At 46.3% G+C, this 23,742-nt stretch overlaps 3 protein-coding genes across 4 annotated transcripts in view; 2 read left to right on the top strand and 1 right to left on the bottom strand.

The window, feature by feature from the left end:
* mta3 (metastasis associated 1 family, member 3) overlaps nt 1-13,889 on the bottom strand; it is a 21,860-nt gene extending 7,971 nt beyond the window's left edge. The window contains exons 1-14 of one of the 2 annotated variants that reach the window (XM_030340255.1): nt 13,583-13,889; nt 12,001-12,068; nt 10,297-10,390; nt 8,600-8,726; nt 8,410-8,473; nt 7,962-8,079; nt 7,600-7,702; nt 5,767-5,866; nt 5,398-5,586; nt 4,837-4,911; nt 3,955-4,013; nt 3,603-3,721; nt 2,754-2,926; nt 1,730-1,952 (exon numbers count right to left, since the gene is read on the bottom strand). In XM_030340255.1, coding sequence (XP_030196115.1) covers nt 1,730-1,952; nt 2,754-2,926; nt 3,603-3,721; nt 3,955-4,013; nt 4,837-4,911; nt 5,398-5,586; nt 5,767-5,866; nt 7,600-7,702; nt 7,962-8,079; nt 8,410-8,473; nt 8,600-8,726; nt 10,297-10,390; nt 12,001-12,068; nt 13,583-13,610 — 1,540 coding nt within the window. In that variant the 5' untranslated portion in view covers nt 13,611-13,889. Of the gene's footprint in view, nt 1-1,638; nt 1,953-2,753; nt 2,927-3,602; nt 3,722-3,954; nt 4,014-4,836; nt 4,912-5,397; nt 5,587-5,766; nt 5,867-7,599; nt 7,703-7,961; nt 8,080-8,409; nt 8,474-8,599; nt 8,727-10,296; nt 10,391-12,000; nt 12,069-13,582 lie in introns of those variants that run through there. The other variant, XM_030340253.1, reaches the window with a different exon arrangement.
* An 898-nt stretch (nt 13,890-14,787) lies between these two features.
* Nucleotides 14,788-18,974, top strand: kcng3 (potassium voltage-gated channel, subfamily G, member 3). Its single transcript, XM_030340712.1, has 2 exons — nt 14,788-15,650; nt 16,963-18,974. Exons 1-2 carry the CDS (start codon nt 15,013-15,015, stop codon nt 17,609-17,611), a joined length of 1,287 nt encoding a protein of 428 aa, XP_030196572.1. The 5' UTR covers nt 14,788-15,012; the 3' UTR covers nt 17,612-18,974.
* Nucleotides 18,975-20,327: 1,353 nt separating this feature from the next.
* On the top strand, nt 20,328-23,160 carry cox7a2l (cytochrome c oxidase subunit 7A2 like). Its single transcript, XM_030340711.1, has 3 exons — nt 20,328-20,491; nt 21,332-21,466; nt 22,702-23,160. The coding sequence occupies exons 1-3, from the start codon at nt 20,420-20,422 to the stop codon at nt 22,840-22,842; spliced, it is 348 nt and encodes a 115-aa protein (XP_030196571.1). The 5' UTR covers nt 20,328-20,419; the 3' UTR covers nt 22,843-23,160.
* Nucleotides 23,161-23,742: the final 582 nt, after the last annotated feature.

Raw genomic sequence — 23,742 nt, 5'->3', positions numbered from 1 at the left:
GCGTCGGATTTGATGGACAGATACACAGACACATGAAGCACAAGGACTCAGAGAAGATGGTTTCAGGAGTGATTTTATTTGGAGGACTAACTCTCACATCCACGCACAGTAATGAAAGGAGGATTGCAAAAGAGGTAGAAGATGAGATGGAACTATTGCATCATCCGTTTGGCAAAGGAGAAGGATCAAAAGCAAAAAGAAGGAAGACTTAGAAAATGGGGGAAACCCTGGAGTAGAGTATCTCCATACGCCTTCACTGTAAGACTATCCTCAGGTGTATCCTAAATGGGACAGATAGGGTGGGATGGTGGAGGGGTGTGTGGTGACGTGAATGCAGCCGGAGATTAGGTCAGGACTGAAAACAACTAGGACGGAGGGTGGTAAACACCACTGTGTTCAATGAGGGCAGGTGATGAAGGGAAGCAGTTCTCTTTGGTTTGCTGTGTCTGCATTCCACCCCACCTACAGTGGACATAGCAGCCGCTGGCTGACATAAGGTGCCTAAGAAGCTAGACGCTAGATTTACTCTAAGCAATTACAATGTTATCTGCTCAGGGTGGTTTGGCTTTAAATCCTTTATGAGGCTGATTTTGGTTTTATCAAAAAGAAACGTACACGTATTTTTGCCACGTCTTAATTCATCCCAAGCAACAATTTCACCACAGGGATCATTTCTGACATCGGAACTAACTTAAGTAAGCACAAACGAGTTCCCACTACAAACTAGCCAAGCATTCGGACCTTGTGGTTGAGCAGTCATTTCTTGGTGAGCCTGGTAGGCATACATTTTACCGATTGAAGAATTGGGCTCAGACTTTATAGATTTGAAGCGCAAGTCGACACAGACAGACTCTGAAGGGGTGGGGATGCAAAATAGAGCTTCTGTTATTAAAATACATTTCTTCTACAGCGAACTTAGTGGAGCAAATACATGCCCATGGAATATAATAGCATCTCTGATTTTACCTTGACCTATTCTGATAGCAGGAAGAGCGATTGACAGCAGGACTGAGAGTTTGCAGGTGTGTTTATGTGTGTCCGGGCATGCCGAAAATACTTTTAACCCTGAAACTGTTCAAATGTGTTAAGTTCCATCACCAGTTTTTTTGGGGGGGTGGGGGTTCACTTAATTAAAATCATAACAGAAAGTAAAAAAAAACAATGAAAGGATGATCAGAACTCATAGTTATAAGGACAGGCAGTCTTTATTAGAAACAGGGTGGCGGGAGAATACAAAAAAAAAAAAGAAATAATATAACAATAATAATAAAAACAGAAAGACGCACTGGGATGGAATCGGAAAGGGGAGGGGGGAGGGGGGCGTGAGCAGTGGGGGGAGGGGGCACAGGTTGGAGCTGATGGGGTGTAGAAGATGGGGGACATGGGTGATGTCAGTGATGTCACATGGGGGCGTGTGTGTGTGTATCCGTGTGTGTGTGTCCTGTGTGTGTGTGTGTGTGTGTGTGTGTGTGTGTGTGTGTGTGTGTGTGTGTGTGTGTGTGTGTGTGTGTGTGCGTGTGTATTCTTGTGTGTCCCGTGTGTGCGTGTGTGTGTTTGTGTACACATCGATGTGTGACAGTGTGTAAGTGTCCGTGAATGTGTGCATGTGTGAGTCTGCAGGGGCACTGTGTGTGCATTTGTGTGTGTGTGTGTGTGTGTGTGTGTGTGTGTGTCTGCGGGCGCGCGTGTCCATGCGGCAGAAGTTAGGAGAAATTTAAAGAGCTCTTACACTCTGCCTTTACGGCCCCACAGTTAATGGGCACAAAGGGCCGCCGCGCCGCCCGGCGCAGCCTGATGACATCACGGCACATGTGCCGGGCCAGCTTGGTGAGGCGAGTGGCCTGGAGGAGAAAGGCCTGCTTGGTCTTCATGTTGGACTTGGGACTGCCGCTATTGCGCACCGGTACCATGTGGCTCGACTGGCGGGGGGCATGGCCCCGCGAACGAGGCTCCTGGGATGGGGGTGGGGGAAGGGGGTAGCGTCCACAAGAACAAGGGGACGGGTAGTTTGGAGGGGGGGGAAACGACAAAAAACAAGATTACATTTGGAAAGACCAAAAAAATAAAAAATAAAAATAATCTGGGGCAGTTATCGAGTGAAATGCCAAGAAAAAGGCAGTTGGTCTTTTAAGAGTAACCGGACACCCCTATTGGAACCACAAGGCGAGCACCGAACCAGGGTCATACAGTGTCAGGTGGTCCTCCACACCTGACACCAATTCAACTAATCAATGCCTAACAGCAACTACAATGGTCTGCACAATTGACTGCATAATCAACAAATTGTGTTTTGGCCTCCGCAATTTGCTTATTGTGAAAGACCGCAATTGAATCAAGGAATGCGAGAAATGTTGCAACAAAAAAGGTTGAAAAAAGAAACGACAGAACGCATTTGATTTTGTTCGCTTGATGCAATTCAAATCAAATCAGCCACCTCAACAACCACGGTAACAAGCACTTTAACGAATCACAGCCATTGCCGTTTACGGGTGCTACAATCGTATGGGTCCGAGGCATCCCCTGCCGCTGAATAAATGGCACGAAGAGAGTCGTCATTGCAGCCAGGTTGGCGAATTCATAAACTGCTATTCACAATGAATAATCACAATCGCAATATGGGCCGCAAATCATTTCCATGATAATTTCTGCCACAAGCTCGTGGCCCTGGCGCGGTTCAGCTTGAGTGTGCGAGCCTCCTCGAACCACCGCGGCATGGCCTCGCCGGCCTCGGGGCGCCCGGGCGCGGGACTCACATGGTGGGCGCTGACGTTGCTCACCGGGGCCGGCGAGGTGCGCTCCTCCGGTGCCTCCGCTCTGCTGGGCATCTTCAGGCCGCCGTACCGCTTCCAGTACATCCAGCACGACACGCAGAGGCGGCACTGCATGTTGGGGGGGCCCCACGAGTACCACTGGGCCGACTGCATACCTGACGAGGGGGGGGGGGGGGGGGGGGGGGGGAGAGGGGGGAGTGAGAGAGAGGGGGGAGTGAGAGAGCACATCCGGCTGAGCTCAATCGTCTCTCCACGCAACGGGAGGGCAATTGATTGATGGAGGAAACCCCCCCCGCTGATTCAGTAGCGTAGGAGTCTCGCAACCCAATAATCTAAGAGTCCTTGGTTCGGCTGGCGTGTTTGGAGTCGATGTGAGCGGCTCACACGCTCGGGGATCAATAACTTGTCAATTGGAAATGTGTCAAAGTGTGTGTGTCAGATAGACACACACACACACACACACACACACACACACACACACATTTGTGTGTGCATGTGCGCCTGTGTCAGATTGACATACATTTGTGTGTGCGCGTGTGTGCGTGCGTGTGTATTTGTGTATGTGTTAGGTGTAGAAAGAAGCAGATAAGTTGATTGCAGAGGGACGACACGGGGGAAATTGCATATTGACTGATTGCCGATTGGTTGAACGAGAAACAAGTGAACTTCCTCTCTGATCCGAGACCCGGAACAGTCATGAACTCAGCTCTGTTCTCCCAGCGGTTGATGATCCCATGAACGCTTTTCAATTGAGAGTTAATTCAAAGAATGCACTTTATGCTGCTGCTGCCGCCACACACGCACACGCGCAGAACACACAAGCGCACTTACTGTAGCAACTCTCGCAGGCCCGGCCCCCTCCTGCTGTGTGATAGGCCACTGGCCCCGCCCCGTTGACTGTAGCCATCTTCCCATTGGTCATTGAGATCTGGTTGGGGTTGGGCTTGTTACTGTTCCAGGAGGAAGAGGGAGAGAGCGAGCGAGAGAGAGAGAGAGAGAGATTTAATCAACAGACTAATGACCCGGCAGCCTTCAACAGCACCGGAGACACATTAAATATGCAGAAATAATTTTAGCCCCGCTGCCACAAGTGTGATTGCCACAGAGGAAAATAATCGACACTGAAGGGAAGAAATATACCATTTATAATGTATGACATGTAAAAGAAAAAGGGTTTACTTACTACGTAGGAATATAAACCTGCTTTAGTTTGCTCTCGGCTTCCGCTGCCTTGAGTCTTTTCTGTTGAGGGAGGCAGAGAAAGAGTAGGTTGAAAGGAGAGGGAAAAACATCCCATAATAGTACGACAAAGAATCAGTTTTTTAAACAATTAAACATGAATTTAATGAAGCCTTTCATTTGAATGAATACGCCATACTGAGAGAACTCAAGTCTATTAATACCATGGCAACAGCAGCTTGAACAAGGTAACTGAACCAACAGCACACAGATCCCTGTGGACCAACATAACACTTTAGATTCCATTTCGGCTCACGCAGACTGGACTGGCAAACGACCAATAGGTATAAATGTAAGCTTGGATCCGGCAGTCCTACTCTGTTATAGCGGACGTTCTGGAGAGAGATGGCCCACACTCCGGGCTATAAACCCAAAAACTGCAAGAGGCAGGGGTAGGCCTTGTTCATGTTTTGCAACCAAGATATCTACCAAAGCAAACCAACTCACATGACTGGATGAGGCTTTCAGAAGGTGATCTTAATGTGTGTATTTCTACACTGGCCAGTCTAGAGGACTGATTTGAAAACCTTTGCAGACGTTTTTCTTTTCACAGTCACTCTAGATATTAATCAATAGTTAGATTTGAGTGGCGAGTACATAAATCTAACACAAACATGGATTTAAAGCAACCCTTTGTCTCACGTCTCGTCCAGTGACCACCAGTCAATACGTCCCTACTTGAGCCGCTCATCAGAAAAACAAGCGTGCAGTAGAGTCCTACAGCGTGTTATTCTTAACACATCTGGTTCACTCCATTATAAACTCGGCCTGACGCTCAAGGACCAGATTTCCCTTCGGGATCGGGGGGGGGGGCAGGGGGTCTTACCTGTTGAACGTATCTGTCTGTGGTCTTCCACATGTAGTAGTACTCTATAATGCTGGTCAGGGACTTCCATGGCAGCTACAGGCGGGTCAGTCACGGAGGGGGCAGGACGAAGGAGGAACAGGCAAGAGGAGGAGGAGGATAAAGAGGTATAAGAGGTGGCGATGAGGGGGGGGGGGGTGTTGGGATAAGACAGGGAGCAAATGAACAGTATTAATAACTCGTGTTCTTCTTTGCCGTGTGGGCGCTCATGATTATTCATGAGACATGGCTGCAGGAAGAGAGCCAACAGTTCCCCCCGCTTTAATGGAAACACAGCCCTGCCAACCCAACACAGGTCGCACACACACACACACACACACACACACACACACACACACACACACACACACACACACACACACACACACACACACACACACACACACACACACACACACACACACACACACACACACGGGCCTGCGAGCACACTGAGTCACATTTCATCATAAAATTTCAGTATTCATGACCACCTGCCATAAAACAAGCATGGCGCACACACACACGCACACACGCACGTACAAAGTCTTGTCGGATGTCGTTGAAGTCTTTGCCGTATTTCTCCAGCGCCTCCTCGAACATGCTGGCCTCCGAGGCACTCCACTCCTCCATCTCGTCCCGACAGAGCACGGGCCCGCCGGCTGGCACCAGCACGCTCAGGGCGCTCGACAGGTCATAGCCGTGGCGATGGAGCGTGTCCATCGCATGGAACTGTGATGGAGGGAGAGGTGTGAAGGATCGGGTGGGCTTTAGGCTGAGGAATTATAGTGTCCGAATCCTAACTTTTATGATACTGTCTTTTAAACTGCTCGATAGTCCAATCTTGCTGCCATTGTCTGGTGGTTAATTGTGGTGTTAATTGTCGTGCGTGTGTGTGTGTCTCTCTCTTACCAGTGTGATATCCCTGGAGGCTGCGGCGGCACTCATGTGTAAGCTGGGCTGTCGGACCGAACTGCTGCAGTCCAGCGCTCGTGCGAAGGTCCCGACTGCCCTGCAAGAGGGGACACACACACACACACACACACACACACACACACACACACACACACACACACACACACACACACACACACACACACACACACACACACACACACACACACACACACACACACACACACACACACACACACACGTTTTATTACGTGCCCACAAACATCCATATGATTCATTGCCCTCGATGGCAACACGGCACAGGAAACAGCCAGTATCCAAGTAGGCACCTGATGTTTTGGGTCGAGCCTTCTAGCGGCATTAAGGCTCAATAAGTCAAGGATGGTGCCAGTTCTTAGAGGGGCGCCCTCGTGGGATATACACAGGGGTGGCTCATTATAGTCCTTATGGTCATGCCTGTTTGATGAAAGAGGGCAGGGATTCCATCTATGCTAGTCTCCACTAGTTTAGCCAACAATCTGTGCCCTGGTAAATAAGAGTAAGATCCATAGAAAGCGTTGCGTGTTTCACCTACGAGGACGCCTTTGGGAGAAGAGTCTATTGATTTTACGTTTCACAATTGTACCTGTTGTGTCAATGCGACGACATGTATAGTGTATCGACATGAAACTGATTGCTTAGTGTACTCAATCCCTGTTGGATAGTAAAATAAAACATGTTCAGCCAGCGAGACACATAAAGTATACTGCTATAGTTTTGTTTATATTACTCAAAAGATTGAACGTGTTAAATAAATAAAACGGGTACGGGATTGGTCACAGAATAATAAAATAAATGAGCTACGTTTGCTACAGTCCACTGGGTAGGCTGGAAGATTGATCTTTCCAGCACACATCGACGAAGACACACCCACTTGTGATTTCAGAAGAGACCGATTTTCAAAACGGCTTGTCACGGCTAATCACCCTCACAACTGGAGGTATAATACGTCACCTTTAACATTAGTGCATTAGCCTAGGTATAAGACAGCTCCTACGCTAGCAACTTGACATGGCACTTAACCGCGCCATCCGCCACAGACTTTGACTGAGTGGGTCGCCGCAGCTTCGGAAATTGGCCGTACGGATGAAACCTGCCGCAATTGAGTTCGGAATGCCGAAGACTCGTCGCCCCTAATACAAATGAAATCGTGACTAATCTTCACATTACTACGACAGGATGGTCATGTTTTGATTTGCGGCTTAGCATCTCGCTCAATCAGTGTGTCTGTGTGTATGCAGACCCGCAAACACCTCAGGGGAAAAAAGGTGACGGTCTCAGGGGGGGAGGGGAATCATCGGTAAAATAATGGAAAGGCAGCAAAACTGCATAATAATAATCTTAAAGGAAACTCTCCGGTTCTACTCGATTCACGTGAATGACCCAATTGACCAAGAAAACGGAGATTGTCGCCGAAAAGCGACAAGTTTGCAGGTGTGTGTATGTGTGGGTGTGTGTTTATTTTACGTCAATCGTATTAATCCTCATGGTGAAATTCACTCTTGGGATTTGACCCGTCCTATGCTAGGAGCTAGTGGCAGTGGGCTGCCTGCCTCACAGGGCGGGGCCCGGGAACCACCTCCAGGTGTAGGGCCCTTTCCTCGGCTATGGGCCGGGCGGGAATGTGTTAACGTTCATGATTTTGTGCTGAGGGAGGAAACCGTTGCACCCAACGTGAAAACAAAACTAAAGACGGGGTTAACGTACAAATTCCAAACAGAAAAGGCGCGACCTAAAAAGGAAACCGTTCATGTTTTGGGGGGTGTAGAGGTTGGGGGTTAAAGGTCGTACCGTGCCACGACCAGGAACTGGTCGATTTGTTTGCTGGAGAGCGGACATTCTGGATCCCACAGCTTCTCCTCCAGCTTTGACTGCTCTCTGTCGTCTGCCTCGCCTGCCCAACACACACTACATAGTGAATTGAATGTATGATGGTGTGTGCGCGTGCGTGCGTGCGTGCGTGTCTGTAGGAAGTCATACCAGTGTTTTGTCATGCATTTGGACCTGCTTTGACTTAAACTATATTTAGTTCGAAAATGTAAATCAATTCTGCTATTAGACCCAATTGTGAGTAACCAATGAATAAATGACATCAGTACAAAAAATAATAAAATAACGGACTAAAAGTGTGTGTGCGCGCCTCTAGCCCTTACCCTCTGGTAACATGTCCGGCACGTCTGCCTGAAACCGTGGGCCTACTCTGATCTCCCCCTTGTCGGCCAGGAGGGTTTTCTGTGTGGGGTCGTACACCAGCGAGTAGAAGAACGTGTCCTGGAGAAGAAACACCATTTTAAAAAACACACAAACTGGTCATCCACTCAACGTTTCAAGACCCCAAGCACAGGAGCATCCCCACGGCCAGGGATGAGTTAACGGCTCGCTGCCATGAGGATTCCGTCAGTATTAAATAGAAGCCCAGATTACTTTTAATTATGAAAAGCGAGTAGGCTTCTTGGCCGGCTCCAAAACTCGACTGCATATCGATCTTAAAGGCTGAGAGCTGCAGGCAATGAGCAGAGTAGAAACTGAGCTAAGAGCATTTGTAAAGAATATTGATAATAATTGTATTTCTTTTTTAGATTTTTCTCTGTTCCAACTTACCTCTTTGTCTAAGTAAGAGAGAACGGCTTCCGTCTCGTTCAATAGTGCAACACTGCACTTACCCCTAAGTGTGGGGAGAGAGAGAGAGAGAGAGAGAAAAAACAGGGTTATCCATGGACGCGGCTGGAGGGGTGACCAGTCATGTGCACTGCCTACCAGGGCTGACAGAACTGTGTGCGTGTGCGTGTACCTGATGTGCGTGGCGGGTAGGCTCTCGTACTGCCGGGAGAGGAAGAGCTCTCTGTGTCGGAGCTGGTGCTTCTGCTTCTCCGATAGATCCGTCTCTATGGGGGTCTCCTTCTCTTCCTCCAGGTCCTCTGCCCGGGGGGGAACACAGGATCAACACGATAGAGCGAGAGCAGCAACCACCACGCAGAGGAAGACATCTTTTTCCCCACTGACTAAACAAAGTAGCTTCCATCATCAGAGTTATTTCATCACGTGTGGCCGAGTTAACTATCGAAGAATCATGAATGTATATATTGAATTATATGTGTTCATATTTTTCTTCATAGGTCAACAATATGTATTGTTATAGTTTCTTCAACTTAGACTGGTAATATCTTGTGTTCAAATAATGAGCTAATTACTAAGCATGCATATCAATGAGCTGCAGAGTCTGATTGCGTGTTCTTGGGAATTTGAAAATACAAGACATACAGGACCTACGAGCCTCTCATAATCAGAGCTTTTCAAAAGCAATGTCTCAGGAGAGCTTCATTATTTGCGGCTATATTTGTCTCTGAATCCAATTGCATATATATCAAGATTGGATCGCCTGTATACCAATTCTTCCGATATTAAAGACCTGACAAGCCGTGCAAGCCCTGTCCCTATACCTCTCCTTAGCAACACTACTCAACCCTTCCCCTCGAGTCTGAGTGTTCCTGCAAAGGTTATTGTATTCCAGCTTACTAGTGGATAGAGATCACGAGATCTCTATCCACGAGTCACGAGAACGTTTAAAAGGTGCCATATTATGCCACCAGGTGTGAGTGTGATTAGCCGTTACAAGTTGTGAAGTCAGAAGAGGCCGATATTCAAAACGGCTTGTAACGGCTAATCACACTCACACCTGGTGGTATAATATGTCGAATTTAAAACACTTTTAACACCTAAACACTTATGGGAATTTGATCAATTTTAATATGCTGAATTGATTGCTGGCGACAGCTGTTCATTGCTTTTGAAATCTCTATATACCACATGAAGTCATCTTACAACACTCATCAGCATGTGCTTTTATTTGCAATTTGCTTCGCAATTTGGGGACTTTTTTTTAACTCTTTTCCACCCTAAACCTCGAAGCTTACTTCTAGCAATTACTTCAGTGAAGCAGCAAGGCCCTTCGTCTGATGCCACAATAAACCAATACGCCCTGGGCTGACGATTTAATTATCAAGCAGGAAGTGGAAGTCTTAATACAAAATGAAAGGGACATGGAAATGCGGCAGAGTCAGCAGACACTTTCAGATCCAATACGCTGATGCTTTATATTTTTTAAAACACTGTCGCACATCGATGCCTTCAGTGCTCGCTTTAAGCCCACACCCCTGCTCTCCATTTCCTATGGTCCAACTGTTCCGTCGAGAGGCAGCACTTGCCATGGCCTCAGGACTATCTGACAACTTCACTCCCCCGCCCGAAAGGGACGACTCTGCAGAAAGACGACATTCAGCCTCTGCTGGGGAAGGGCAGCCGGACAATCCTGTTTGTGTAATTAGTATTTGGAGTGGTGTTTCATGAACACATGGGCAGTTGAAACCATCTTTGTCCTATGCATGAGCGAATCCCTTTATAAATACACAAGAGGCTGAGCAGACGGTTTACCCAGACGACCGGACTGACAAGCCCTGGGATCATACAGAGGAAGGGAGCGGGACTGACTTGCATGTTTGTCTGCCAGCTGTATGAGGCTGTGTGAGATGTCTCTCCTCCGGTAGAAGCACACCACCTTGGCCTCCACGTTCCCGCTGGCCGTCTGTTAACCCAACGACAAACACACAAACAGTTACACACAAACACACACACACACTGGCAATGGGATGGGGACACCAAGGCGAGCCAAATAGTGCTAATTTCCCATGAGCCCGTCAAGCTGTGCGGCGACGACGGGCCAAACGTCCCAAGATTGATTGATTGATGGTCTGCATAACGAAGCCGACGGGCTTATCGACTGGTCTGACATTAAAATATGCGGACGAGTGACGCAGGGTTTGGGAGAAGACATTTAGGGGGGGGGGGGGTCCTTCTTCCCCAAACTATTACTTGTTGTAGTGCGTATGTAATCTACCATGGTTGTGTTGTGTGAATATTGCTGTTCATCAAAATAAAACCACTTAAAAACATGTCATTTTTGTTTGCAAATTCAAAAGGGAGCTGGAAATATGTCTTTAATAGACGCTAAATCTGGTCAGATATTGTGTGGATAATGCATCTCATTAATGACTATGTGCTGTATGTTGTGTTGTAGTTCACACAGGTGGGTGTTCTTCTGAGAACTCTGTTGTTACAGGTTACACAGTAGTTGACCTGAGCTTGCGCCCTTCCCTGTTTAACCTAGATGGGCATTCACAGAGAATTCAGGTTTCAGAGGCTATGCAGGTTTGTGCACTATTTGGCCTTTGTGATAAAGCTGATTAACTGTAATCTGGCCTATTTATTGATTGGAAGAAGCCTGTGTTAAGCTGTTGTTTTGGTTTCTCTGCCTTTTCAGGGTGGCCAAGCGCCCTGATTTGTGGAGGACAGATATTAAACCCTCTGTCCTTCAAATTGAGAAAAATGTCAGGCATTTGTTTCAACTCATTCATATAACGGTAAATATTTGGATCAAATGTTAAAATAAAATGTATATATTAATCACCCTTCAATGCATTACACACATCCATGCAATTGTGCAACTGGAACAAGACACAGACCCGATACAGTTAATGGCTCTAAACACAGACTATACCATTCACTCACACCTCTGCACGTCTAACTCCCTTTAAACTTATGTGGGGAACAGGGTTGGACTTTGGGTGCTGATCAGCGCCAATAAAAAGTATCAAGAACGTCTCCTTCGCCTCTTCGACCTCCACGACAACTGGGCACTTTATTAAATGATAATTCAAGGACTATGGCACATTTTGTGGATGTTGTGGCCTACACTTTTATTATTGAATGGTCCCATTGACCATCAGTAGGATAAGGGTTCACTTAATAGAAAAGTGGAGACGACGGCGTGAATAAAGTCTCACTGATGGCAAAGCCATCGACATTTTATACTGGTAACCGCGGTAACACTAGCATGCGTAGGCATAAGGAGAAGGTGTTCCTCCCACCACACCCAGTAGGCGCAGAGACAAAAAAGACAAAGACAGTTGAGGGAAGAGCCAGATATGCATTATGTCACACACACACACACACACACACACACACACACACACACACACACACACACACACACACACACACACACACACACACACACACACACACACACACACACACACACACACACGGCAAAATGTCTACCACCAGTAAGTCAGGCATATTTGTCCCTCAGGCAAAAGACGCAAAACCCATAATCTCTCTCTCTCCCCTCAGTACCTTGTTGAGTTCCTCTATCCGACGGATCAGGTAAGGGTTACTGGACGAGTTCTCAAAGAACACGTAATCTGCAACAGACACAACAACAAAACATCAATAGTTGTTCACAGTTTTTGATAAAGCAGGCTTCCTACCAGAAGGAAGGACAACCAATCATGAAAAATAAATGTTCACTGTTAGAAAGTATTGACTTAAGGAGGGAGGGGGGGGGGGGCAAACACAACAGAGAACTTATATGGGACTTCTTAACACCCTGAAGCCATTCACCCAGTTTTCAAACTTCACCAGCTTTCTGTCTGAGAATTTTCTGCAGAACGTGTTGAAAGATCCAGTTTTTGATCCCAGTTTCACATCTGGCTTCAAAAACTATTTTGGTAAAGTCCTTGAGCTTGCAAGGCTGCAAGGACCCAGACCCAACATGCTGTGACTTTGATAAGCAAGCAGGCATACTTTTCTTAGTTTCTCACCTTATGGGACCTAACCTGAACCTGGGACCTAACCTCCTTTATCGATATTAGTCGGTTTAGCTGGGATAGTTCACTGCAGATAACGATACAGCATCTGATGATACATAAAAGAAGAGGAGAGCCCATTCCCAGCACTCCAGGCGCTGTCTAAATGTCTCTAATCGGCCAAAGTTAGTAAGCCCGGTCCAACTCCACCTAAGCACGGCGGTGTGATGAGATGAAGAACACACCTCCATTGTGAACAGTAGCAGCATCACGTGAGGTGCATTCCGATAGACACAATATCGAAGAAGTCAATGGGCGCCTCTCCTCGAATGCATTTATACACTCAAAGGCTGCTTGTTTACATTAGCTTCGTTGTCGACTTTAAGCATCACAGAACTGCAAGGATAAGTTAAATGTATCCAGCGGGATTGAAGGAAGACAATTAAACGTCAAATCAACCCGACTGCTAACCATATAGCTTAATAATGGAGTTAGTAGCCCATCGGAGTGCAGGGCATCTTTCATTAGCAAACAATGATCGCTGCAGATGATTGCTGCATCTGCAGCGATCATCTCCGTAGTCTGGCGGTAGTCACGATAACGACTGTAGGAATGATCCCGACTGTCGTCATGATAACGATGGTAAACGTTGATTAAAAACGTCAGCTAAACAGGGACTCATGAAAAATGGATGGATGCCAGATAGAGACTACAAATACAAAAGACAGTACGTCGGACGGCTCCTTAGACGACCCCACATCTGTAACCAAATGTATATCCATCGCATATGATGTTCCTAGTGTTCCCCGTGTAAGCACGGCGAACAGTGGTGGTACAATAGCCCACAATGTGATCATGTTTACTCCTGGGCTAGCAGGCAGGGCTAGCAGGCTGGCAGCTAGCTCGCACGGCCCCGGACGACGTGAGGCCCGACCCATTTTGTTTCCCAAATATTTAGACATTGGCCACACTTTTCCACACAGGTAGATAAAACCACCGGACACACATGAGCCCGGACAGAAATCCACCGTGAATAAAAAAAAGAAGCGCTGATGATTTTTCCCACCCCCACCAGAACCAAAGAGTTGACGTGTTTTCACTTCATAAAAAAATAATCCACATTGACATACCTCCGACCCGGTACATGTTGGCCGCCATTTCTGCCCTCCCGGAGTGTTACAACCAACGCAAACCATAAACTACGGGGATTTAAATAAATTAATAAGACGATAAAAATGTATAATTTAAAAAGCGGGGCTGCAGTATTCGGTAAACCGCTGAGACTCGGGTCTGTATCCACCCGCGATTCGGGGATATGTACCCCCTTCCGAATCACGATATCCTATACAATACACAACTCTCCAGCCAAAAGAAGTCGGATCAACCCGAAACACACCGACTGGTGACGGAGGGAGGGGGGCGCGGGTTACGGCTGCCGCAACGCGCACGCGCAAACAAACACAAGCGCCTACAACGCTGAGATACTGAGAATTGGAGAATTGAACATTGAAAAAAAAACTTTCGCTAGATAGCCTGCTTTATTCATTCCCCAAGGGGGAATTAAGGCTTTATAGCAGCTCAGATCAATAGAAGTTATACTGATAGTAATATTAATAATACTTATATTGTAATAATTGTAATAATTATAATAATAGTAATAGTAAAGTGACAATGTGATCAAATAAACTATTTAAGCGCTGTGTTACCACATAGCATAGGCTACAATACCATACCATACTTTAACAGTGAGCTTGAGACAGAAATTGAGATTGGATGTCATAAAATTATTACTCGGGGATTTAATGTATCACAGAATATTTTGTTGATCGTCGCGTGTGTGTGTGTGTGTGTGTGTGTGTGTGTGTGTGTGTGTGTGTGTGTGTGTGTGTGTGTGTGTGCGCGCGCGCGTGCGTGCGTGCGTGCGCGCGCGCGCGTGTGTGTGTGTGTGTGTGTGTGTGTGTGTGTACGCGTGCGTGCGTGCGTGTGTGCGTGTGTGTTGTTCCGAACCATCAATGATTGGATTGGGGTGGAGAGCTTCATCTACACAGAAGCATCAGAGAGAGAAAAGCGAGACAGAGAGAGAGAGAGAGAGAGAGAGAGAGAGAGAGAGAGAGAGAGAGAGAGAGAGAGAGAGAGAGAGAGAGAGAGAGAGAGAGAGAGAGAGAGAGAGAGAGAGAGAGAGGAGAGAGAGAGAGAGAGAGAGAGAGAGAGAGAGAGAGAGAGAGAGAGAGAGAGAGAGAGAGAGAGAGAGAGAGAGAGAGAGAGAGAGAGAGAGAGAGAGAGAGAGAGAGAGAGAGAGAGAGAGAGAGAGAGAGAGAGAGAGAGAGAGAGAGAGAGAGAGAGAGAGAGAGAGAGAGAGAGAGAAGAGAGAGAGAGAGAGGGAGAACCACAGTCGTTACCCCAACCATCATTGAGCGCACATCCACGGAGGCACCTCCACCACTCTCTCTCTCTACTCCGTCTTAACTTCTGCCATGGGTACACTTACAACTAACGCCCGGACAATTGAGTCGTCGGGACAACAGTTTTGGATAGACGGATAGATTTTAAAATTGCAACGATGAAGTTTGGCCACAGTATATGCGTGCTGAACGTAGGGGGGACCCGGTACGCCTTCACCAGGGAGGTGATCAAGGACTTTCCTCTGAGGCGCGTCAGCCGCCTGCACGCGTGCGCCACGGAGAAAGAGGTCCTGGAGCTCTGCGACGACTACGACCAGGACCGCAACGAGTTCTTCTTCGACCGCCACGCACAGGCCTTTTTATTCATCATGCTCTACGTGCGCTCCGGGAAACTTCGCTTCGTGCCCGGGATCTGCGAGCTGTCCTTCTACACAGAGATGCTGTACTGGGGACTGGAGAGCGCGCACTTGGACTTTTGCTGTCAGAAACGTCTGGACGACCGCATGTCCGAGATCGGCCTGGACACCGACTGTCTCTCCGAGAGTGATTTCCGACTCTCATCGGGAGAGGATTCCCAGACCGGCGACGAGACAGCCGAACCCAAGACGGTCCTCTCGGGTCGTGCCAAGTGGTTGGAGAGGATGCGCCAGGCGATCGAGGACCCCAACTCCTCCCTCCCCGCGCAGATCCTGGCCACGGTATCTGTGATTTTTGTCATCACCTCCATGGTCATGCTGTGCCTGAGCACGCTGCCGGACTGGGACACAGCCAAGCGCAACATGGTTGAGGAGCACAGGTAGGAGGATCGCTTAAAGGCCTTAGAGATACACTTGTGTAGAAGATGCAGTAGAGATTCAAGCTAAAATGAGCGCTCCGTGTGTGCTGTTCGAATAGTTGTTTGCAACTTGACCGATCGGTTTGTGAGCTTTATATTTCTCCTCCTCCTGCACCTGAACAACATCGCAATCGCGCTGGTTTATCGTCTTTCATTGATTGTCTAACTGTTGTGGAAGCCGCAGGTGGTATACACCGAGACCACCCGCAGAGTTTGCTAACAAGGGGCTCAACTGATGAGATCAATAAACAATCAACAGGGCCTGACACGCACGTTAACAAATGACACGCACGTTAACACGCACGTAAGCACTTATTATTAGGTCATATGTGAAAAGGTGAAAGAAAAGGAGGGGACACCCTCAGCCTATTTCTCTCTTTCCTGTCATCTCCCTGCACCTCTTTCTGTCAAGTTGAAATAAGTATACAAAAAAGTTTCAATATGACTGGCTTCAACATAACTGATGGTTATTTTGGCAAGTATTCCGCCAATATTATTAGCGAGGAAATACCTTAGTAAATTAAAAAACGGGTAATTAATGGTTCCCTTTGCTCTGTTCCAGACCTAATTATATTCTCTCTGGAAACAGAAAAACATGTTTACAACTGAAAATGCTATTGGAAAGCATTTAATAAAAATCAAAGACTCGATTACAGCTCCTCAAACAGTTTGTAAATCATAATAATAATCTGTTCTGTCTTCATCTAAATATGGGTGAGGCAGCTTCTTATTTATGGATGGATTGCGTGAACGTGAACTATAAGCACGTTTCTTTGAGTCCATTACAGTTGGCGATGTCAATTTATCTCTTCTATCTATCTAAATATGCTGACAGCAGACTTCACTATTTATGCTTTTTGCTCAGTAAAGACCTGGCAGTCTCTGTCTCGCTCTCTCTCTCACTCTCTGTCTCACTCTCAGTCTCTCTCTCGCTCTCTGTTTATCAAATTAAGGAGTCACTGAGCTGGCTCGCTTTCTGCATCACTATGTGTATCAATGTGGTAAACATATGCTTGTCTCTCACAATCTATCCCCGGCCTTCAGTTAATAATGTCTATTTATGGCTTGTTTCATCCTCACTGGCACTTCAGTTTCATATTCATCTCGTCCCATTACATCCTTCCATCTTATCTTCACCTTCCTCCTCTGCTTTCCTCCTGTAATCATTACCTACACCGCCATACCATTCATCACACCGATTCAATCTGTGTACAACCACTCTGTTTCCCGCTCATGACCCCTCCAACCCTCTTGTCGTCCCGGGACCGTGCAGGGTCGTGGAGGCCGTGTGCATCAGCTGGTTCACCGCAGAGTGCCTGCTGCGCTTCCTGGTGGCCAGGAACAAGTGGGAGTTCCTGCGGCGCCCGTTGAACATCATCGACGTGGTGGCCATCTCCCCGTACTACATCACCATGGTGCTGGCGGGGGCGGGGCTCCCCGGCGGCGGGCTCGGGGTGGCGGGCGTGGCCCTGCGCGTGCTGCGGATGATGCGGGTGTTCTGGCTCATGAAGCTGGCCCGCCACTTCCTGGGCCTGCAGACGCTGGGGCTAACGCTGCGCCGCTGCTACCGCGAGATGGTCATGCTGCTGGTGTTTGTGGCGGTCGCCATGGCGATCTACAGCGCCCTGGCCCAGCTCCTGGAGCACGGGCTGGACCTGGGCGTGCGCAACCCCGACTACGCCAGCATCCCGGCGGCCGCCTGGTGGGTCATCATCTCCATGACGACGGTGGGCTACGGCGACGTGTACCCGGTGACGGTGGGGGGCCGGGTGTTGGGGGGCGTGTGCGTGGTGAGCGGGATCGTGCTCCTGGCCCTGCCCATCACCTTCATATACCACAGCTTTGTTCAGTGCTACCACGAACTCCAGATGCGCTCTGCCAGGCACGCACGCAGCATATCGGCGGCAGAGTTACTGCGATAACCCATGAATATCAGAGATTTACACAGATGGCTTCTGGTGTGTGTGTGTGTGACACCATCCCCCACTCCCTACCCCACCCCACTCCCCCTGAATCAACTACCACCCCCCCCCCCCCCCCCTTAAACAACACAGAAAATAGACCTGAACAGACCAGCAAATCATTACAGATGAATTCCCCCCAGATAGCACTATCTGATTTGTGTGCGCTGCACTGTTTCCCATCTCTGAGTTACAACTGATTCTGTTTGGCTTGTTCTCTTTCTCTTCGTTATGTGTATGACGAAGTATCAATAATTTAACCCATACACACACACACTGGGCTCTCAGCTCAGCTGATGAATGGATACCAATGCACAAATAAGGATTCACAGATAGGTACACACAGCCTCAGTGGAACCGGTTATTGGGTTGTATTTTTCCTAAGGCCCACTGTTTACTTTGTATTCCCATGGCTACACTTTTGGCAGCCATGTCTCTCTGTTTCTTTCCCTGCAGTTTGTGTGTGAACCGGCCTGCCCGCCCATCTGTCTGTCTGTCTGCTGGTCTATCTCTTTGTCGCTCTATCTGACTCCCTGGTTTTATTCCGTCCACAGAGATATTGCGTTCAGAGTTTTCAGGTAACAGTTTATCGTAAGATTGACGGATAACCCAGATGCATTCTCTTTAACTTGTGAAATTCAGACAGAAATTGAAAATACACGTGCATGTGTGTGCACGTGTGAAGATGTTGAAAAGGTGACTGGAAGAATCAGGTGATATGTAGGCCAGGGCTAATGGAATATAAAGCTAGGTGAGAGCGGACAAGCAGGTGTGAAAAGACAAACAGAATGAAACTGCATGGTGGCGAAAATGAGAAGACAAAGTGGGAGACGAGAAATAAAGAAGAAGCTTTTCTTTTGGAGAAAGAGGATTTGTAGAGATGACCTATGGGAGATTAAAGAGCCCTGAACAAAGAAAGAGTAGCCTTGGCTGTCCATTATGATGTGGGGAGACCCCCTTTCGTGAGTGTAAATTAAATTTGAAGCCTTTCAGTATTTCTTTGTTGTCAAGGCAACCCATTTCAATGGCATGTCAATCAGCCCCTGTAATTGATCTGTTTGTTCACAGCGAGGCATAAGCAACACCCCTGCCATTGGTCATGCATGAACACCGCCTTCAGGCGGTGACTGAATATTTGGTCCGATAATCATTTGCATGTAATTGCTAACATTTTTTATAAAACTTGCATACATGCCAATTTACAGTTGTAGAGACACACACACGCACACACGAGCACACACACACACATGCGCAAGCATTCACAAAAACAGACACACACACACACACACACACACACACACACACACACACACATACACACACATGCAACCACACATACATATATACACACATGCACATCGTGATGGGTGATGAATGATATGGTTGGGATGTTTGTGCGGTCCATGATTACTCCATTTTAAGTGATTTTGTTGGAGCGATAGATATGGTCCAAACTAACAAGGCAACACCCCTCCCACACATCCATCTTTCACTTCTGCCTTTTCTCATCCTCCTCCTTTCAACACCCCCTTATTTTTTAAATATCTACATACACATGAATAAAAACACATGCACATACACATACATCCAAACACAAAGTTGAGCACTTTTTTCATTATCTGCCTCAAAAGCAATTGGATGTATCCATCGGTTTGTTATTTTCGATTTTTCGCTGTTTGTGATCTGAGCTTTCTCGATCATCGGCTGTAGCAATGGAGTTGAAATGTATTATGTACAGCGCATATGTGGTTAGCCTGTCTCGGCCACATTAGAAAGGCCTGTCGGACAGCATTCATATAAAAATCAATATAATCACAGTCACTTCGTCTTTGGAAACCTTTCGGGAAGTTGATGTAGGCTGGCATAGCTAAATGCAAATCTCCCTTCTGGCCTGATTGTGAACCGTTTAGATTAACTGAACTAAGGCCTTTGTGTTCCCCATCAGAGCTTGATTTTACAATTAAACAACTCTTAAAAAAAAAAAAATTGAAATAATTGTGTTGTATGTTTTCAAGGACAATTCATGTTGTGATACAGTTTGGCATGTCAGCACTTGTTGAGTAGTTTAGCTATGTCTGAAATTTAGCATCTTACATAAACTTTTGCAAACCACGAATGACAAAAACAAATAAATGCTTTGGATTTTAATACAAATTAAAATAATCAAAACAAAACATTAACTGATAATCATTACAGGCCGATATCTGAAGACACTAGGCCTATACCTTCTTTTTTTGGCCCCTCTTGAACTCAAACCTGCACTCAAAATTGGAAAAGATATTGGAACTCATAGAAATTATTGTGGAAAATATGAATTATAAAATAATGACATACATGCCAATAATAATACCTTATGTAAGAGGATATTTCTAACGTTGGATGTTTAAAACCCGATGCGTAACGTTTTACAGTTATATGTAAAATATAACTGTAAAAGTCTATGTCAATATTTACTCTTCCAATTGAATTTTAATATTTTCTTCGATTCTTTTTAATTAATATAAATGATAGAGATATTTTTTTATGTAATTAGAAGGTAAAAACAACAAATCCAACTCATTGAAAATTTGATATCCTTATAAATCCGACTGCCGCGTACGTATTAGCACGACGGCCATTATAATAAGTGTCGAATAACTTTTTCTTAGTTTCATTTTGAGCGGGCGCTGGGAGGACACCGCTACGTCATTCTGCATCGACCAAGACAAGGAAAGGACCTTCTAGCCGGCGTTTTGTTGTGGACAGCATCTGCTCCCTTCATCCAAGAAAATGTACTATAAATTTAGCGGTTTCTCACAAAAACTCACAGGGTCTGGTCTGGCCTCTGTTTACAGTCCGCAGGTAAGACGATGAGTCACCATTTTTTAATAAAGTCATGCGTTTATCTGCTAATGGTGACCTTCAAATTACTTTGAGAAAAAAATATAACCTGTCAGTTCTCATTGGGATTCATGAAGGCTTGGGTTTCATTCACACTGACATTATACTCCAATTAGAAGCCATTATTTCAAAAGGTTGTTTTTTATCCATCTGTCTGACCTTCAAGTTACACAACCGGCAATTTAAGCTCTTGTTGTGTCCCATTCTTTGCAAAGGGTTAAACGAATTAATAGTTTGAATTACATTCTTTCCAGTCAACTAATTTAACAATGGTCTGCACGGTTGCATAAAATAGATTACTTGATGCTTGAGAACAGATGCGTTAGGCTCTTTGGCAGACTATGTGCATACATTTCCAATTAACGAAGGGGTAACGTTAAACGTCAGAAAACAGAAATGAACAAAGAAGAAGCCTAGTATGCTGATACTTTCCTCTCCACTCTGGGTCCTCTTGAGACACAATTGAGCGAGTTGGACTGTTTGTGGGTAGCTGGCATTCCCTTCGAGCGAAGCACCTGAAAAGGAAATTATTGTTTGTCGTTGGGACTTTGTTATTGATTGATAATGCTGTGCATAAGCAGCCTTGGGCGCGGATGGCGGAATAATTTGATATTTGCAATGCTGTAGAATATGATGAATGTCATTGGTAATATCACAGCTTTTAAATTGGCTAAAAGGTTTTTAAAAATGTATATGTATTGGTTTCTGTTGACCTGCAGTGTAATTAATGCGTTGGCTTTTCTAGAACAACAGCATGCTTTATGGATGCCCTGAGCAGTTTGTATTCCGTGTGAACAACAGGGGCTGAGGCCAGGCGTGCCTGCCGAGGCTCCAGCCATGGTTTTCTCTACACCAACCAAGCTGGTGTCAGAGGCTGGCCCTGCATTGGAGTACTTGGGAGCAAATCGGGTGCCTGACCTCCAGAGACTGTTCCAGGTAATGCAGTGGCCCCACTGAAAATATGTAGGCTTACGATCGATTTTTTTTTTTGTTATTCCCACGCTCTCTAGATATTAACTGATTAAATACTGTGGAGATTGCTACATTCTCATTGCCGGAAATTGAGTTGGTCATTTGGAAGATCTGAGTTCTGAATAATACAAGCTATTTAAATGGCTATCTCAAAGATTTTCCTTTATTTTCATTGAATGAGGTAACACAATGGTGATTGTGAGCCTAGCCCACGCATTTGCATTATTATGAATTTTGCCAAATCGGTGTCAGTGGATAAATCGCAAACATCGCACAGTTAGTGACACATTTTCCATCATCCAGCATTGGTGGTTCCCCCAAAGTGAGTAGGCGGAGATCGCCAATTTCAGAAAAGATGCTTATGATGCTCTCATACAAGTTCTGATATAGTTTGGATTGTGTTCAAACAGCTTCTTCTTAGAGATGGCAAGACAGTGACTTAAGGCATACGAAATGCAAAAGTGTTGGCCGTTACCATGACACCTTACCAAACCTTCTAGTTTTACGTTTTGGGCTGGATTTTCATCTGAAGACATTGATCCTGATCTATACCTATGTTGAATTGGACACTTTTTCCAACAATGCGTTATAAAATAATCTAGACAAATATAGGGAATTGTAAACTTTTTATTCCGATTCTTTTCCTATAAATATCTCCCTCTTAAAGGATGTTGCTGCATAATATAATAATAGTTGCTTTTTAAGCTGTTTAAATGAGGGTAAATGGACTGTATATATATATATATAGTGCTTTCTAGCCTGTAGCCACTCAAAGCACTTTAAAATGTTTGTCTCAATTCACCCATTCATACACTCATTTAATATACCGTCGACCATGACAACCATGCAAGTCAACTGCCAACTCTTCTTTGAGCAGTTAGGCTCAAAAAGTATCTTGCCAAGGAACTTGTTGACCCTCGTAGGTGTTCAAACCAGGACCAGGAACCTTCCGGTTGCCAGACAACACGCACTAACTCATACTGTAGATCAATACAATGCCACACAGCAGTGGGATGATGCATACATTTCCAACCCAAATTCAAACAAACAATTGATCTAATACTTGGAAGAAGGAAAAAAGACGTGCACTAAAGACTGTCAATTCAATGCAATCCCAAAAGTGAGTCTCACCAAGCTCTTTTCCCAACACGTCTTTCTCTTTCTCTCTCCACTCCTGCCCACTCCTCCGCTTGCCCCAGATCTCTGACGGCACCCCCGTCCACCTGAAGCGCGGCGTCCCCGACAGGCTGCTGTACCGCACCACCATGGCGCTTACGATGGGGGGCGCATTGTACTGCCTCGTGGCGCTCTACATCGCCGCCAATCCCTCCAAGAAGTAACTGGCAGTCTCCGCCACCACCATGATGGATCAGACCGGGGGTCACTGATTCACGCAGGGCGCGCCCCCACCTCCCTGGTTCTCCTGTTTCGGCCTCGCCTCGTCACACCCGGGGGGCCGGCGGCCGTGCTGCATATCAACCCGTGGCAGCTGTTTCCCAGTTTGGAAAGACTGAAACGTCCAGATAATCTTTCGTGCAATTGCTTGGAATGGGATTCAAACTGTGTCATACACCTACAGAACATACACAGGTCTGCCGTCTTTTGTGAAGAGATAATTTATGTTAATAAATGTAGGAAAAGAAAATGGACGAAATGTACTCCAATTGCTTTTGTGGGTTTTTGTCCGAGAACCTGTTGAGACCTGATGAAAATTGTGCAGAGGTTGAAAAGATTGCTATTCCTGCCTGGCAACAGAAGGCTGAATGCAGGGTACCAGATGTGCCCTACATGTGAGCATATATAGACAGCGGCACATTTTATTCGTTAGTCCCTTATTCAAGTCAGAATAGAGGTGATATTTTCAGATGCCCACAAGCTGCACACTGCCTCCTGTAGTGTGTGTGTGTGTGTGTGTGTGATGGAGACGGCACCGTCTGGTATATAGCTCCTGCTAACTTGGCTCGAAATCTTCCACGTCTCTATTTGTGTATGTGTGTGTGTGTGTTTGACTCCTTTGTGATGTCACATACTGACTCCAATGTGTGTGTGATCATGCTTGTGTTGTTGGAACGACCAATCTAGGCAGCAGCCATTCTGACAATCTACGTCGCACGGGAAGCTGCTTCACGAATAAGAGGATATTGTTCAATATAAAGATTTCCATGTCGACCCCTCTATATGCAGAGTTGTCATGATGCTCTGCTACAGTCACACAAACGCACACAATGAAGGTTCATGGG

The sequence above is a fragment of the Gadus morhua genome, chromosome 18 (genome assembly GCF_902167405.1).
Source record: "Gadus morhua chromosome 18, gadMor3.0, whole genome shotgun sequence".
NCBI classification, from domain to species: Eukaryota; Metazoa; Chordata; class Actinopteri; order Gadiformes; family Gadidae; genus Gadus; species Gadus morhua.
The sequence above is the reverse complement of the archived record's forward strand: the minus strand, read 5'-3'. Positions and strand labels throughout refer to the sequence as shown.

Excerpts from the sequence above, each read along its gene's own strand:
- kcng3 (XM_030340712.1), top strand. The coding sequence starts at position 15,013 with ATGAAGTTTGGCCACAGTATATGCGTGCTGAACGTAGGGGGGACCCGG. Across the intron at positions 15,651-16,962 it reads AACATGGTTGAGGAGCACAG|GGTCGTGGAGGCCGTGTGCA; the intron begins GTAGGAGGATCG and ends GGGACCGTGCAG.
- cox7a2l (XM_030340711.1), top strand. The coding sequence starts at position 20,420 with ATGTACTATAAATTTAGCGGTTTCTCACAAAAACTCACAGGGTCTGGT. Across the intron at positions 20,492-21,331 it reads CCTCTGTTTACAGTCCGCAG|GGGCTGAGGCCAGGCGTGCC; the intron begins GTAAGACGATGA and ends TGTGAACAACAG. Across the intron at positions 21,467-22,701 it reads ACCTCCAGAGACTGTTCCAG|ATCTCTGACGGCACCCCCGT; the intron begins GTAATGCAGTGG and ends CGCTTGCCCCAG.